At 43.7% G+C, this 18274-nt stretch overlaps 1 protein-coding gene across 2 annotated transcripts in view; it reads right to left on the bottom strand.

Moving 5' to 3' along the window:
- Positions 1–18274, bottom strand: part of LOC147623360 (uncharacterized) — a 108288-nt gene that overhangs the window by 69313 nt on the left and 20701 nt on the right. Inside the window, exons 4-10 of one of the 2 annotated variants that reach the window (XM_086821509.1) lie at positions 15086–15248; positions 14879–14989; positions 13782–14777; positions 13537–13689; positions 12851–12950; positions 12605–12699; positions 12337–12519 (exon numbers count right to left, since the gene is read on the bottom strand). In XM_086821509.1, coding sequence (XP_086677635.1) covers positions 12337–12519; positions 12605–12699; positions 12851–12950; positions 13537–13689; positions 13782–14777; positions 14879–14989; positions 15086–15248 — 1801 coding nt within the window. The remainder of the gene's footprint in view (positions 1–12336; positions 12520–12604; positions 12700–12850; positions 12951–13536; positions 13690–13781; positions 14778–14878; positions 14990–15085; positions 15249–18274) is intronic. The other variant, XM_086821510.1, reaches the window with a different exon arrangement.

Genomic DNA, 18274 nt, shown 5'->3' on the forward strand with positions numbered 1-18274 from the left:
GCCTGGACACTCGCCTAGCCGACCGGAAGGGAATTCTAGTCTATTCTTACTTATAGTTTGTCCGCCCGAGCTTTAATGAAGTGTGAACGCCCAATCTCACTTATAACTTGGGCGGACACACTTATTAAAGTGTGGACCTGCAAAACAAAGAATACATTGCTTTAACTCATAAAAGAGTAAAGTGGTGTACTTACCACCTGTCTACAGCCCACAAACGAGGTCAGAATACAGTTTCACTCGCACGGTTCACAAGAGGGCGTCCCCTACATGTGAACTACACAAACAAATCTTGCATGCAATCAAATAGTTCATGCAAAGACAGGATTTTTAACTTGCAAACATGTTATGCAAGGATGCATTGAACAGTCTCCCTATTCATTTAGCTTGTAGTCCGTGGTACCACACTCTGGATTTGGGCGCAGATACACAATCCCAACCCATATATCCAGCCTACTGGCTCTCGGTGTAGACATAAGTCCCCAACCATAAGATGCCAGTCCATCCTACAGAACTCGTCCATAGGCCTGAAGCGCAGAGAATGCCCAAATAGTGACATCCTCCCCTGCTTCTAAACAGTTGACCGCAACTGAAATGCTTCCAAATATGCTTGGAGGAGCTGCGGATACTCCTGAAAGTATGTTTCATCCATCCATTTTGCATCCATAGGAGAATAGTTCTTGAATTTCACAAGGTAGCGCCTCTGGAGTTTGCCACCTGCAAACTTTCGCTCCTTATGAAACACAATTTGCTCTGGCTGCAATACCTCTTCCAGCTCTTCCACCTCTGGTGGATCTTCCATAACCGGTTCCAAAGGTTCCGGTCCCACATATTTGCGCAAGAGGCTCACATGGAATGCATTATGAATCTTATTTAATGCCCTGTAATCCACACACATACGGAATGAACCGTCTTTCTTTTGTACAAGAAGAACGGGTGAACAAAATGGCGAAGAACTAGGCCGCACCAAGCCTTTCTCAAGTAGTTCACCCACTTGTTTCATAATCTCTTCTTGTTGGCAAGCACTAACACGATATGCTGGCCTATTTGGAGGTGAATTCCCTGGAACTAATTCAATGCGGTGATCTTCTGGCCGTGAAGGAGGCATTACATTAGGTAAAGAGTCAGCAAAACAATCCCCGAATTCGCTTAAAAATTTCAGCCTCTCTTTAGTAAGAGTGTCCACATGTACATTACTGTGTTCCACATTATCACGTACAAAAACCAAGTACGAAGAAACACTCTTTTTCATTGCTTTATTGATTTGTATATGAGATACAACGGGGATAGTATCACCCGACACACCTGCATCTAAATGATGCTCTCTACCTTTATACATAAAAGTGATTTTGTTGGTCTTGTAATTCTTGGTAGGCTCAAGGCGTGCATGCCAAGGTTTTCCCAGTAATACATCACATCCACTAAGAGGGGCAACGAGAAAGTTCTCGTGGTCGAGGTATCCTTGGATATGCATTCGCAGCTTTCCAATAAGGGGTGTAACCTTCACATCTTTTTCCAGAAAAGCTGAACATGCATGAATTTCGGGTCCCATGTCACCTACTTCAATCCCCAAGGCAGCAGCCATATCAGTGGAGATGAAGTTGTCAGTGGAGCAGTCATCAAACATGAATAAAGCTGGCTGGTCTTTTAGTTGTCCCCATGCTTTGCATACCATTCTATGCATGTTTGCATGTCCCGTGTTGCCCTGTACATCATATACCATGTTGACATGCACTTTAGGCTCTTCTGGCTTCTTATTCTTGTTAGGGCATTGTGGAGAGATGTGATCTTTACTACCACATCTAAAGCATTTGCCTTCACGAATGTATTGTACCCTTTGTTGAGGAGTCAAGCCATAAACACCCTTTTTCTGCCACGGTTTCTTTTCTTTTGCATTTTCAGCTCTTTGAGGGGGCTTTACATCCTTCAAATCTGAATTTTCAGCTTTGTGCATGGCTTTGAAATCTCTTCTAAAGGGCTGTCCACCCTTTTGCACATTAAAACCAGCTTTCTCCTTACCCTTGCCCAAGCTTTGGTCAATTCTAGATTGCACCCATTTGACATTAAGCTCTTCGGAAGCCAAGACCGAGTTTATGAGTTGACGAAGAGTTTGGTTTGGATAGATTTGTAGTCCTCTTTGGAAGATGGGTTGCAATCCTGACTCAAATTTCCTCTTCTTTTCTTCTTCAGTAACGGTCATGAAGGGTAACACTTCCATTAATACCTCCCAAAATTTGGAGACGTAAGAGGTAATGGATTGCCCTTCTTTTTGCTCCAACCTGTCCCACTTCTTGCATATATCCTGAGTAAAATTTGGAGGCAAAAATTGATCATAAAACTTTTGTTTGAATTCAGCCCATGTAGAAATGGTGTTGCCGGAAAGCTTCTCGGCCAACCACCAATGAGCAGCAGTGCCTTTCATGTACATGCCCACATGTCTGAGTTTTGATGATTCTGAAAATTCTCCCTCATGAAAAGCAATTTCAAATTGGGAGATAAAAGATAGAGCTTTGGTAGAATCATATTCTCCATGAAAATACTCAAACTTAACTGTTTTGTCACCTGCAGTAAACTCTTTAGTCTTCTTCTTCTTATGTTGATGCGTTTCCTCTTCATCTCTCTCGATTGGTTGCTTATTTGCTTCATTAGTAGGAACATATCGCTCAATTCCATCATGAGGAGGGGCTGATTTATGAGTCGGTTCCTTGAGAAGACTTTCATGAGCTTTAATAGATGACCTGTGGGGAGGAGAAACATGTGCGGTAGAGGCATGATGAGAGGTAGCAGACGCCTCTTCTCTTTCCTGTCGCACAATAGATTTAAGCTTTGATGTTTCAGCTGCATGTTGATTCATAAGAGGAGGCTTTTTAAACCTAAGCCCTCCTTCCTTTCGAGTAACTACATCACCTTGTCCCATGAGGTAAGAGACAGCCATATCTCTTGGTTGAACCCCCAATTCCATGGCAACATTTTCCAATGCATCATTCACAAAAGGAGAATGCTTTGACACACGAGATACATGCCTTGACTGTGAGTCTTCATGCATATCCTTGAGTTGTTTTTGCATCATACATAATTGCCTTTTGAGGTCTGCAATTTCAGCCTGCATAGCATCATGTGCATCACTCTGTATAGCCTTCTCCTTACCTCGGGATGGCTGTCCCATATATACATGAGTTGCATTTCCTTCCCTTCTAACATAAGATGGCTGTCCGGCATGTGCAATACCATCATGTGACCCAAGAAAAACATTTTCAGCAGTGTATTGTTCATGCATTTGAGTATCATCATGCACATTGTCTCCTCTTGGCTTCACATATGTACTCTTCCTTGGATTTACATCCCGTGAAGTACCTGTTTGGCTCGCCATAATGCTTAAGAATGCTAACAGCTAGTGTAAGCTAGATTAGGACCGTCTTCCACACAGAAAGAAGGAAGATCCTAGGCTCTGATACCAATGAGATTCCCCCGGTCGGGGTTGAGCACAATCTTGGCAAACACTTAAGCTATTAACATAATTAAACAATTTTAAATGGCGCAACACAATAGAGTAAGAAGCTGAATTTTATTTTTGCACACTGCACTAGGGCCGGAAAGGGCCGACCCCCCTTGTAATAGATTTTATTATCAAGGAAAACTGTTACAAGCCTCACGGGCATTCACATGCCAAACTGTTCAAGTGCATCCATGATCATGAAAACAGCATTGCAAACAAATTTGTCGTAGACGATGGAATCCATAGCTTCACTTGAGAGTAGCTTCGTTCCTTGATTCCTTGAAGCTTGTCAAACGCAGCTATGCTCCACTGGCATCCATACACATACACATGTGTGTGCCAGGACCGAGACATAGGAGACCATATTGACAAAGCATTCGAATCTCAAATTAAAAATTGCTTGCAAAATGCTCTTACCAAGTATTGGACGATCAATGTCGAGCTCCACCTCCGTGCGGACGAACTACAGCTTGAATGTGACCGTTTTCCACTTCCGGCTGAAATTAGGGTTTCTGATTTTTAGGGTTTTAAGCAGGTTATATGAGTCCAAAATTGGGCATTTTGGGCTCTTTAGATGCCTATGAGTAAGGGGCACAGCTTGGTATGGTTTCCTCCAAAATTAGGGTTTCTGAAATTAGGGTTTCTGCAGAATTAGGGTTTCTGAAAATTAGGGTTTCAGCAGAATTTGGGGGCGGTAGAATGGTTAGGAGACTCCATATTCATTTAGAAGAGAGAGATAGAGTGAAAAGGTGAGCAACTGGAGGCTTAACTGTGAAAGGAAAAATCTTCAAGCTTTCCATTGGAGCTGGGAGCAAGAGGGAATGAAAATCAGCACTCTCACCAAGCAAAAAGTTAGAGAGAATAACAAAAAATAGGCTCTCTTGAAGGGGGGCGCCTATTTCTAGAGAGAGAGTGTAGAGAGAGGTAATTTTCAAAATGAGTAATAGCATGGTGGCAGGTCCTCATACTGCCACCCAGTCCATAACCATCCCTTTTCCACACAAATTTAGTGGGAAGGGTGCCTGGACACTCGCCTAGCCGACCGGAAGGGAATTCTAGTCTATTCTTACTTATAGTTTGTCCGCCCGAGCTTTAATGAAGTGTGAACGCCCAATCTCACTTATAACTTGGGCGGACACACTTATTAAAGTGTGGACCTGCAAAACAAAGAATACATTGCTTTAACTCATAAAAGAGTAAAGTGGTGTACTTACCACCTGTCTACAGCCCACAAACGAGGTCAGAATACAGTTTCACTCGCACGGTTCACAAGAGGGCGTCCCCTACATGTGAACTACACAAACAAATCTTGCATGCAATCAAATAGTTCATGCAAAGACAGGATTTTTAACTTGCAAACATGTTATGCAAGGATGCATTGAACAGTCTCCCTATTCATTTAGCTTGTAGTCCGTGGTACCACACTCTGGATTTGGGCGCAGATACACAATCCCAACCCATATATCCAGCCTACTGGCTCTCGGTGTAGACATAAGTCCCCAACCATAAGATGCCAGTCCATCCTACAGAACTCGTCCATAGGCCTGAAGCGCAGAGAATGCCCAAATAGTGACATCCTCCCCTGCTTCTAAACAGTTGACCGCAACTGAAATGCTTCCAAATATGCTTGGAGGAGCTGCGGATACTCCTGAAAGTATGTTTCATCCATCCATTTTGCATCCATAGGAGAATAGTTCTTGAATTTCACAAGGTAGCGCCTCTGGAGTTTGCCACCTGCAAACTTTCGCTCCTTATGAAACACAATTTGCTCTGGCTGCAATACCTCTTCCAGCTCTTCCACCTCTGGTGGATCTTCCATAACCGGTTCCAAAGGTTCCGGTCCCACATATTTGCGCAAGAGGCTCACATGGAATGCATTATGAATCTTATTTAATGCCCTGTAATCCACACACATACGGAATGAACCGTCTTTCTTTTGTACAAGAAGAACGGGTGAACAAAATGGCGAAGAACTAGGCCGCACCAAGCCTTTCTCAAGTAGTTCACCCACTTGTTTCATAATCTCTTCTTGTTGGCAAGCACTAACACGATATGCTGGCCTATTTGGAGGTGAATTCCCTGGAACTAATTCAATGCGGTGATCTTCTGGCCGTGAAGGAGGCATTACATTAGGTAAAGAGTCAGCAAAACAATCCCCGAATTCGCTTAAAAATTTCAGCCTCTCTTTAGTAAGAGTGTCCACATGTACATTACTGTGTTCCACATTATCACGTACAAAAACCAAGTACGAAGAAACACTCTTTTTCATTGCTTTATTGATTTGTATATGAGATACAACGGGGATAGTATCACCCGACACACCTGCATCTAAATGATGCTCTCTACCTTTATACATAAAAGTGATTTTGTTGGTCTTGTAATTCTTGGTAGGCTCAAGGCGTGCATGCCAAGGTTTTCCCAGTAATACATCACATCCACTAAGAGGGGCAACGAGAAAGTTCTCGTGGTCGAGGTATCCTTGGATATGCATTCGCAGCTTTCCAATAAGGGGTGTAACCTTCACATCTTTTTCCAGAAAAGCTGAACATGCATGAATTTCGGGTCCCATGTCACCTACTTCAATCCCCAAGGCAGCAGCCATATCAGTGGAGATGAAGTTGTCAGTGGAGCAGTCATCAAACATGAATAAAGCTGGCTGGTCTTTTAGTTGTCCCCATGCTTTGCATACCATTCTATGCATGTTTGCATGTCCCGTGTTGCCCTGTACATCATATACCATGTTGACATGCACTTTAGGCTCTTCTGGCTTCTTATTCTTGTTAGGGCATTGTGGAGAGATGTGATCTTTACTACCACATCTAAAGCATTTGCCTTCACGAATGTATTGTACCCTTTGTTGAGGAGTCAAGCCATAAACACCCTTTTTCTGCCACGGTTTCTTTTCTTTTGCATTTTCAGCTCTTTGAGGGGGCTTTACATCCTTCAAATCTGAATTTTCAGCTTTGTGCATGGCTTTGAAATCTCTTCTAAAGGGCTGTCCACCCTTTTGCACATTAAAACCAGCTTTCTCCTTACCCTTGCCCAAGCTTTGGTCAATTCTAGATTGCACCCATTTGACATTAAGCTCTTCGGAAGCCAAGACCGAGTTTATGAGTTGACGAAGAGTTTGGTTTGGATAGATTTGTAGTCCTCTTTGGAAGATGGGTTGCAATCCTGACTCAAATTTCCTCTTCTTTTCTTCTTCAGTAACGGTCATGAAGGGTAACACTTCCATTAATACCTCCCAAAATTTGGAGACGTAAGAGGTAATGGATTGCCCTTCTTTTTGCTCCAACCTGTCCCACTTCCTGCATATATCCTGAGTAAAATTTGGAGGCAAAAATTGATCATAAAACTTTTGTTTGAATTCAGCCCATGTAGAAATGGTGTTGCCGGAAAGCTTCTCGGCCAACCACCAATGAGCAGCAGTGCCTTTCATGTACATGCCCACATGTCTGAGTTTTGATGATTCTGAAAATTCTCCCTCATGAAAAGCAATTTCAAATTGGGAGATAAAAGATAGAGCTTTGGTAGAATCATATTCTCCATGAAAATACTCAAACTTAACTGTTTTGTCACCTGCAGTAAACTCTTTAGTCTTCTTCTTCTTATGTTGATGCGTTTCCTCTTCATCTCTCTCGATTGGTTGCTTATTTGCTTCATTAGTAGGAACATATCGCTCAATTCCATCATGAGGAGGGGCTGATTTATGAGTCGGTTCCTTGAGAAGACTTTCATGAGCTTTAATAGATGACCTGTGGGGAGGAGAAACATGTGCGGTAGAGGCATGATGAGAGGTAGCAGACGCCTCTTCTCTTTCCTGTCGCACAATAGATTTAAGCTTTGATGTTTCAGCTGCATGTTGATTCATAAGAGGAGGCTTTTTAAACCTAAGCCCTCCTTCCTTTCGAGTAACTACATCACCTTGTCCCATGAGGTAAGAGACAGCCATATCTCTTGGTTGAACCCCCAATTCCATGGCAACATTTTCCAATGCATCATTCACAAAAGGAGAATGCTTTGACACACGAGATACATGCCTTGACTGTGAGTCTTCATGCATATCCTTGAGTTGTTTTTGCATCATACATAATTGCCTTTTGAGGTCTGCAATTTCAGCCTGCATAGCATCATGTGCATCACTCTGTATAGCCTTCTCCTTACCTCGGGATGGCTGTCCCATATATACATGAGTTGCATTTCCTTCCCTTCTAACATAAGATGGCTGTCCGGCATGTGCAATACCATCATGTGACCCAAGAAAAACATTTTCAGCAGTGTATTGTTCATGCATTTGAGTATCATCATGCACATTGTCTCCTCTTGGCTTCACATATGTACTCTTCCTTGGATTTACATCCCGTGAAGTACCTGTTTGGCTCGCCATAATGCTTAAGAATGCTAACAGCTAGTGTAAGCTAGATTAGGACCGTCTTCCACACAGAAAGAAGGAAGATCCTAGGCTCTGATACCAATGAGATTCCCCCGGTCGGGGTTGAGCACAATCTTGGCAAACACTTAAGCTATTAACATAATTAAACAATTTTAAATGGCGCAACACAATAGAGTAAGAAGCTGAATTTTATTTTTGCACACTGCACTAGGGCCGGAAAGGGCCGACCCCCCTTGTAATAGATTTTATTATCAAGGAAAACTGTTACAAGCCTCACGGGCATTCACATGCCAAACTGTTCAAGTGCATCCATGATCATGAAAACAGCATTGCAAACAAATTTGTCGTAGACGATGGAATCCATAGCTTCACTTGAGAGTAGCTTCGTTCCTTGATTCCTTGAAGCTTGTCAAACACAGCTATGCTCCACTGGCATCCATACACATACACATGTGTGTGCCAGGACCGAGACATAGGAGACCATATTGACAAAGCATTCGAATCTCAAATTGAAAATTGCTTGCAAAATGCTCTTACCAAGTATTGGACGATCAATGTCGAGCTCCACCTCCGTGCGGACGAACTACAGCTTGAATGTGACCGTTTTCCACTTCCGGCTGAAATTAGGGTTTCTGATTTTTAGGGTTTTAAGCAGGTTATATGAGTCCAAAATTGGGCATTTTGGGCTCTTTAGATGCCTATGAGTAAGGGGCACAGCTTGGTATGGTTTCCTCCAAAATTAGGGTTTCTGAAATTAGGGTTTCTGCAGAATTAGGGTTTCTGAAAATTAGGGTTTCAGCAGAATTTGGGGGCGGTAGAATGGTTAGGAGACTCCATATTCATTTAGAAGAGAGAGATAGAGTGAAAAGGTGAGCAACTGGAGGCTTAACTGTGAAAGGAAGAATCTTCAAGCTTTCCATTGGAGCTGGGAGCAAGAGGGAATGAAAATCAGCACTCTCACCAAGCAAAAAGTTAGAGAGAATAACAAAAAATAGGCTCTCTTGAAGGGGGGCGCCTATTTCTAGAGAGAGAGTGTAGAGAGAGGTAATTTTCAAAATGAGTAATAGCATGGTGGCAGGTCCTCATACTGCCACCCAGTCCATAACCATCCCTTTTCCACACAAATTTAGTGGGAAGGGTGCCTGGACACTCGCCTAGCCGACCGGAAGGGAATTCTAGTCTATTCTTACTTATAGTTTGTCCGCCCGAGCTTTAATGAAGTGTGAACGCCCAATCTCACTTATAACTTGGGCGGACACACTTATTAAAGTGTGGACCTGCAAAACAAAGAATACATTGCTTTAACTCATAAAAGAGTAAAGTGGTGTACTTACCACCTGTCTACAGCCCACAAACGAGGTCAGAATACAGTTTCACTCGCACGGTTCACAAGAGGGCGTCCCCTACATGTGAACTACACAAACAAATCTTGCATGCAATCAAATAGTTCATGCAAAGACAGGATTTTTAACTTGCAAACATGTTATGCAAGGATGCATTGAACAGTCTCCCTATTCATTTAGCTTGTAGTCCGTGGTACCACACTCTGGATTTGGGCGCAGATACACAATCCCAACCCATATATCCAGCCTACTGGCTCTCGGTGTAGACATAAGTCCCCAACCATAAGATGCCAGTCCATCCTACAGAACTCGTCCATAGGCCTGAAGCGCAGAGAATGCCCAAATAGTGACAGGAGGGCACTTGAAGAACCAACGCAAAGGCGGACCTGATGGCCTCTAGCATAGGCCAATATGCACGCGGAAGACCAGGGAATCTGAGAGTAATCGGAAAACGGTTCCGGTCTTCCTCAACAGGGTCAAAATAGCTAGAGTAGGGAAGAAAAAAAACCTTCCTCGGGCCCAATGGCAAAGGGCTGCCCTTCGAAACCTCTGAGGCTGCATCCTCATAATCAAAATCCACTTGGAAGAAACCTCTTCCAAGCAACCTGACATCTCGAAAGTGTGGAGCGACGTCGGAAGGTAGAGCCACCAGGGCCCAATCCCGAGCCTGGAGACGGGAAGGGTGAGATCCAAAGATTCTATTTCGGCGAAGAGTACCGCGAGCTTGGCTTCGGAAAAAACAATGGTTCGCCCGGCCGAGGGAGAATGATTAGCCATGATGCTAATCGAAGAAGAAGGCCGACTTGAACCCGGATGAGGAGCAATCCGAACCAAGGGGAAGAGGCAGGCAAGGAGGCAGAGGAAAGGAAGGGAGGGTGGAAAAGGGAAAAGCAAAATAAAAATAAAAATAAAAACGGGAAGCAAGGGGAGGGGAACTGGACACACAGGCAGGGATGCGCTGCGCAGAGAGATGAGGTAGGAGGAATGAGGGGAGGCAGAGGCAGGGGCGAACAGCGGTGGAGGAAGGATGCGCTGTGCAGAGGGATGAGGCAGAGGAATGAGGGCGGGCAGAGGCAGGGGCGAACACAGTGGAGGAAGGATGGGAGGCGGAGGAAGGGTGGGGGCGAAACAGGCGGTTCGGGGAGCTACACGGTCCTCGCTTCCGCTCGCTGGGTTTTTTCAATGATGTCAGCTGATGCTTATGCACAGTTCTGCCCAGCGTTTGGTCACTTTGTCCTTGCGTTTGGCGGTCAATCAGTCACTTGTTCCGCTATACCCACTTGGGGGCTCTATACTCCATGGTTGCCCTCATTTGGCACCACCCGAATACCTGATGTTGAAGAACCACTTGGTTGTGTTTTCCTGTCTGGACCAAAAAAACAGCCACCCTTGTACTGCGCGTTTCCAAATCTGCAACAATTCAGCACCTCTAGGACTTCTACCAGGCTTTGATACCAATGTAACATGAGGAAGAACTGCATATATTAAGAACCGTGCAAAACACAAAGATAAACAAAGAGAAGAGAGAGAGAGATGTTGCTGTAACAGTGTTTTCTATATATATGTATCAATATGTACATAGATCCTAGCCAACATGGTCTTCAAAAGAAAAACACCTAAGCCTAATACTTGTCCCATGAAGCTTGGGATCAGATGAATACAAGGGGAATTGTACTTGCCTATTTATAGGCTCCAAAATACCCCTATGCTACAACTACTGTCGGCCAGGTCCTTGGACAAAATACCAGTAAAATGCCAGACTGCCAGGTTATGTCCTCCAACCTCTTCTAAGAGCCCTGGGTAAAATACCTACCTTTAATCCTGGTTGTTTAATGCCCCAAAAGGTGCGTAATCACAGCCTAAAACTGGGGATTAAGAATGTCCACACATTGTGCATGTGACATTGGGGAGCCCTAGGAAGCAACCTGTGACCTGGAAACCTGTCACCCCGGCCAAGGGATCCGACTCAAGAGAGAAGTCGTGGTGCCAACACCCCAAGAAAACCTATGCCTCCCAAACAAGAATCAGCCAAGGGGTCCGACTCAAGACAGAAGGCATGGTGCCAACACCCCAAGAAAACCTGCGCCTCCCGAACAAGAATCACGCTCCGCACAAGGAAACTCTTGGCAAGGGCAGCGTGTCAAACTCTGGCCTGATGTACCCTTTGCCCAAGAACTGGACATCGTTTATCCAGCATTGGTCGCTACCAAGGCTGCCTACAGGAGGTCACAAAGCTGCCCTCTAGCCGGATGGCTGCCTACAAGCCTGTAGATAAGTGTATGGGCCTTCAACTCAATGACTGAGGAGGCGAGGAGCCGAAAGTTGGCATCAGATAGTAAGAACCAGAGGGCTGCATCAGTCGGGGATAACGGAGCGGCTACCATGGAGTCCTCCGGAGGGGAAAGGACCAGATGCTGCTTAGCGATGCCAAGAAAATACAACCCACAAACTACTGCACAAGAAAAGGAAGGACAGCGAGAGATGAACCCCCTAGCGATGGAGAAAGGGTGGGTCAGGCAGGGGAGCAAAGGATACAGCGAAGAGGGGGCGGAGGGTGGGGAGAAGGGTGAGGGTGATGTCAGCGAAGAGGCAACGGCAGCACGAAGGTCCTACACGAGGCTGGGGCTGGGGCACAGCAAGGGCAGAGGTGATGGCAGGGGTGAGGGCAAAGGTGATGTTGGCAAAGAGGCAAGGGCAGAACAAAGGCACACGAGGCGAGGCTGGGGGGGGGGGGGGGGGCGCTGCTCAGATCAACTCAGGCAAATACTATGTTCCTGCTTGTTCATTTGAATTCTTTGAATGTCTTTATTATCATGTAGCACTCAACATTCGCAATTGAAAAAAGTCAATGGGTTTTTCAATTACTCCTTAAAATACTAGTATTAAATTCCACCTAATATTAGAAATTCGTGTATTTTCTCATGCTCAAACTTATTTTTAGCCTCTCCAAAGTTCATCTTACTACTATGGCCTTCCAAAGGCAGGCCAACAAAGCAAATCATCAGACAAGACTTCAATAAAATACATCAATAACTCTGCAACAATTTCAGGACTGGTTATGCCCCTAGAATCTTTACAATTTTGTGATGATGGCTCGAAAATCTTGCCTTGTAGACAAAAAATAAACTATCCAAAGTGTCGATGCCGAAAGTCAGGTTGCGGCCCGGGAAATGAAGAGGCACTGGCCCTGATCCTTGATCTGTTCCAGAGTTGGCCCGCTGCTGCACTGTAACAACTAAAGAATCTAGTGCAGGTAGAAGCACACCATCTGCTGAACTGCGAACTGACTCCTGAACAAGGCATTACGGCAGTTATGGTACCTGCACTAAAACCCTTCATACAAAGATATACATAGCTTCTAAACCTGATTCTAACCTGCAGCATGGTGTTCAGCTCATAAAAGTCATCCCAAGGCTCTCCACGGTCCAGCTTGTTGAAAAGCACAGATGAAAACTGCTGTAGCAGATCACCTTAATGAAAGAGAGAGAACAAAATGACTTGGGCCATGTCTACTTTTCCATACAAAAAATGGTATGCTCTTGAGTGGTTCATAATCAAGAGCAGGCTAGAACTCAAATCCCATATATGCACTAACTTGCCAAAGGAAAAATACAAGCATACCAGAACCAATCAAATAAACCGCTCGTAGTATAGAGAGTTCTTCCATCAGCCTCCATTCACCCATAAGCCTGTTAAGCACCTGTCTACCAACAGCCTCCACCTGTTGACAATGAAAACTGCAAATGAGAAGAAAAACTCTTAAAACCTTCTCCAGAATTTTGAGATATCTTTGCCGCTCATGAGTTCTGCTTTGTACTCATATATAAACTAGAGCAATGTGTAGAGAGAAGTGATCTGAATGCATTGGTGTATTGTGAAATGTTAACAGTTATGTTAGCAACTTAAAAGCTGTGTAAACTAACAATAAGCTTGCAATGATTTTAAGATACAGAAAAATAAAGTCCTTGAGAAATGTCTGACGAGTAACGTAAACAGCAAATTATGTGTACATTGTCTTCTCTTCAAGCTTACATTCTTGCATCAGTTCAGCCAGCTATGTTTGCACCATGGAGGTAATCGTTATCTCAAAGAGTGCCCATATTCTATCTCCCAGGCACAAAAGAAAGCTTTTTTGAGAGATTCACTCATACCCACGCACCCATGAAGAGGCCCTCCCCCTGTCCCCTTGCGATGTCACACCCAGCTGCAGCGAGCGAGGATTGAACTCAAGGCCAACCTCCTGCTCAAGACTCCAACCCCCTCACCACTACACCATGCGGCCTAAAATGATGGGACTCAAACTTTACCTGTTTCTGAATGGAGTTGATCAGGCATTCTTGAACCAGTATCTGAGGCAGAGGTGTCACTTTGAGCTCTATCTTTTGTAGACACTGGAACATTATTGCAGCGAATCTATTCTGCTGCTGAGCTGGACGCAAGCTGAATAAATTCCACCCTTCCTACACAAAGTGAAACAAAAGATTTAGTTCTATTTTTGAAACCAGGGACAAGCAAGAAGGGGACAATTATAGCTATGATGGAAGATGGTTACTTTAGAAGATGGTAGAACCGTGGGAAGTGAGAAGAGTCGCTCCATTGATCTAAAGTCCATAATTGCATGCCTTACCAGAAGATTTCCACAACCAGAACCATTACCATAATCAGTGCCTCTTACAGGACTCGACTGTTCTTGGTTATTCAGCATTCCATTGCCGATGCTGGTGTTCTGAGTGTAACTTGCTAGACTTGAAACAGAATCCTTTGAAGGATCACTAGTGCTAGGAGAATTTGAGTGTGTGAAAATAGCCTTGTAAATTTCGTCATCATTGAGAGGGGGAAGAACACAAGATTGACTCGGACACATACTGTCTGTACCATTTTTGGGAGATAAAAACTGCTTCCAAACAGCAAATGTGGCAATTCCTGTCTCACAGCCTTCGTCTTTTGATGCCAGTACACAAGGTACTTCACCCACCAACGACTGCAATGAATGTCGGTCTTGACGAGCCTGCATACTCCATTGATGCCATAAACTGCCAAAGAAATTACTATTGTTTGTAGCCTCTACACAGGGGTAAATGTTACTTTCCTGCCCTTGTAATCCCTTTCGCTGTTTAGATGATGAATGATAAGAAGAACGAAACCCAGTCACTAGAGGTAAAAAAGATGAGGCACTCAATGTCAGGTCACTGCTGCTACTGTCACCTCCAGTCTCACGATGCACATGCTGCAAAAGCTGAAGTGACTTGCCTGCTGACAGTATTGCTTTGGCAATATGCTGAAGAAAATTCGGACATGCAAGTTTCTCTTTGTGACCAGTGAAGTCTACCAGCTTGACAGTTTGTAAGTGCGATGAGTTTAATGCTGCATTTAGAGAATCTTTGTTGTGCAGATCTGGGCTGGCTATCAAAGACATTTCAGTATCTTCAGACTTTCTTTCTGGAGTGTCACCCACATTGTTTTGAGGCTTAAAACGGCGCAAGTAAAAACCATGCTGCCAGAATGCTGCATCCTCGATTGCCACAGATTTATTGGCATAGAAAAACAGCTGACCAGGCAATCATACACATCAACAGTCACAACTGGTCAAAAAAAAAATCAAAACAAAAGATCCAGCAGGATCAAGACAGCTTGAGTTGAAGCATGCACCTCACCGAAAGGGTCATCAAGAAATCCTTCATGTAACCATGCATTCAGTGATTCTGTCAAGGGTTGTAGACTGCCAGCGAACAGCATGAGTAGAGTACTGTATGGCTCTTCCTGTAACGAGACACTTATTTGAAAAGCTTCTTGTGAAGCAATACACCCACAATACTCAACACCTGCAAGTTGACAAATTCATTTTGATAAACTTACTTCTCCATCTTGAAGCAAACAAAACTCTGACATTTTGTTGTGAAGGAATGAAAGGATGTGAGCGCCCAACTCTCCTGCTGATATTCTATTTTCATGAAGAATATGTTTATGAGGAATCGCCTCGTTTACTATTTGTTCCAGAAACTCAGCACCTGCACAAACCCTGAATCTTGGAGTGAGTTGAAATGTACACTTAACTCACCTCTGCATATGAGTACCGGAAATTACATTTGAAAACCCCTTGATTCATGACCCTTGAAACAGCCCAAAAACCCGGAGTTTCGGGAGTTTCCCACAACTATGATTCACGAAGGTCAAAGAAAAGAAGTACCCACAAGTGATTTTAAGAGAACAGATAAGACATCTCCATCAAGGCCATGCAAGAAAAGCAGGGACATGCGATGTGTGCAATGTTCACATTGCACATTAGATTATGCTTTGGCCAAACTTGAGGGAGTAGCATGCTTTAGTAGTATAGACCTCAAGAGTGGGCACTGGGTACCATCACATTAAACCATGTTTCGTACATCCTTTGGTATCTTTGTGTTTTTGGTAGTGCAATGCCCTTGCCATTTTTAACAGAATGCTGAAACGGATTTTCAAGAAGAGTAGAAAGTTCACTGACACCATCTTTGATAATATTATTATGTTTTCAAAGATCAAGACAACATATCGTGAACATCTTGTCTCTGTCTGTGAGGAACTTTCTAAGCAGAGGGACTAGGGCCTTTGACACACTTTTTATGTAAACCATCAACGTATCTTAAACAGTTAAACATGACCATGAAAAAATATGAATCCACATGATTCCACGTAACTGAAATTATGAATATCCACAGTGCTGAAAATGAATTTTACACATTTGACACCACACTAGGGCAGGAATGGGTCGACCTTTCCAAGGAGATTTCAAATCTGTACAAGCTTTGGAGAGCATACTCCAAATCATCCAGATACAACCACTTAAAAAAGTCAATACAACAGGCTATAATCCGATGCCCAATAGCTCCATATATATATGTCCATATAAGTACTACTTTTCCTGTGTGGGTACTGATCCTTCCCCACTCACGGGTCTTCATGATAAGCCAATCATTTAATCATAAAACCATAATCACCGATAGCCAAATGCACATATAGAATCCTGGCCTATATGGGTATCGATCTTCTCCAAAAATATTGTCCACATGAATAATTACCCAAGAGAACTTTACTTAAGACTGTTATGAATTCAGCATTTGCAAAAGCATCAAATACCCATAGATAGAGCTGCAGGTACAACCGGTACATAGGTAGTACAGCCGTTATGGAAGGGTGGCTGCAAGTACAGCTCAATTTAGCCCCAGCAGCAGCAGCCATAAACAGTGCAGCCAACAGGTCCATAAGGTGACATCATCATTGCTGCAGTAGCCCCAGGTACTGTACGGACTGAATAGGCAGTTTTTCTTTATTGCCAACCTTTACACTCAGGTTTATCTTTCCATACAGTTCTCTACATCTGCTGATGGCCGTACTGCTGCCCTGTACAAACTGTACCTGCTTTTGTGTTTTTTTTCCATACCTTTGCACCTTGTTCTTGATGTTGATGCTACCCTAGTATGGCAGGTGTGCACGTGACAGGGATTCAACTCTATATTAATAAGGCTGGACATTTTATTTTTTTGCGCTACCTTACAGATGTTGACTTTTATTCCAAGGCTCTCAACATGTGGATTGAGTTGGGTGTACATAATTTACCAAGCTCTGGTAAAAAGGCCATTAATTTATATTATAGAGAGCGCCATGTGGACATTCTGCGTACTCAATACATTTAGGACACCCTTTTGATAAGCCACGAGCATGTTTTGTTAGCCCTAGTCCAAGGACTTGGTGAAAGCGCCATCTAGGTTATAGGGTGGAGTCATGCCGCGCTTGTGGCACAAGTCTATGTAATGTTATGCAAGCCTACTAGACACTTATTAGAACTATGGTCGGTTGTCTGGGATGGTCAAGTCACGTGTCAAGTTCTTGTCCAAGTCCCGGGCAAATGTGTCACGATGCTCTACTAAGGAGAGACTAGAAACTATTGTAGAGATGGTTATGCCCATATGATGCCTTCTACTCTCATGACAGAGGAAGAGGCCCTGTTAGAGGTCGTGGAAGTACAAAGATCTTATCCTACCATTCTCAACTCTCTATCAAGGGAGTACAAAGAGTTTCAGACAAGCTTTAACATGATACAAAGATTCATGTTACTAACTTTGGAAAAAAGGATCTAGAAAGAAACTACAATACATCATAAAGATGGTTATGCCCATGATGATGCCTGCTCCTCTCATGCTAGAGGAGAAGGCCATGGTAGCCGTCATGGTAGATGCCGAGGCAGGTCTCAAGGTGGTTTTGAAAGTCAATTGTCTCAAGGCCAAGGCAATACTCCAAGCAATCTCGAGGTGGTTATAAGGAAGAGGTTGATCCAAGCCTGGACATTGCCACTATTGTGGAAAATCTGTATGGCCGTCTAGGCCATGGAAGTTTGGGGCAATAACAGGTATGTGACGCCCTTAGATGTTACACTAATGAATGCGACGAGTTTACCACCTGGGCCAATAGGCCCAATAATCTTTTGAAATTTCATCGTAATGGGGATAGATCATTGCATTATTGATCTTCAAACGAGGAATTCCTAGTAAGCACGAATCATCAGCTAGCTTTGACTACATTCTTGTCCTTTGTACACACTGCTCCTTGCTCCTACCAATTGAATACGAAGTTTTTGGATCGCAACGACAAGGCACTTCACCACCAGTGACATTGTGAGAAGTTCATTAAGCCTTATCATTTACAAGAAGGAGAAGTCGTAAATAACAAGGTTTCCATAGATGAACTATGGAAGGATCATTGACACACATCCGAGAACACCACGAATCATGGATGTACCGTTGAGGTCCGCGCCTAGACGTTCTACGTAGCCAAATACACTGTCACCAAGCACCATCTAGGTCACTAGGGTGGAGTCATGTCGTGCCCATGGCACAAGTCTAGTAACCCTCTTTATAAGATGTAATGTTGTACAAGCCTACTAGACACTTATTAAAACTATGGTCGGGTGTCTTGGACGGCAAAGTCAAGTGTCAAGTCCTTATATATATATATATATACCTAGATGAATCCAGGAACATGCCCAAATTCACCTTTTAGGAACGTGCATGT

Source organism: Cibotium barometz, chromosome 27, assembly GCF_041138505.1.
Source record: "Cibotium barometz isolate CiBa-2024 chromosome 27, ASM4113850v1, whole genome shotgun sequence".
Classification (NCBI taxonomy): Eukaryota; Viridiplantae; Streptophyta; class Polypodiopsida; order Cyatheales; family Cibotiaceae; genus Cibotium; species Cibotium barometz.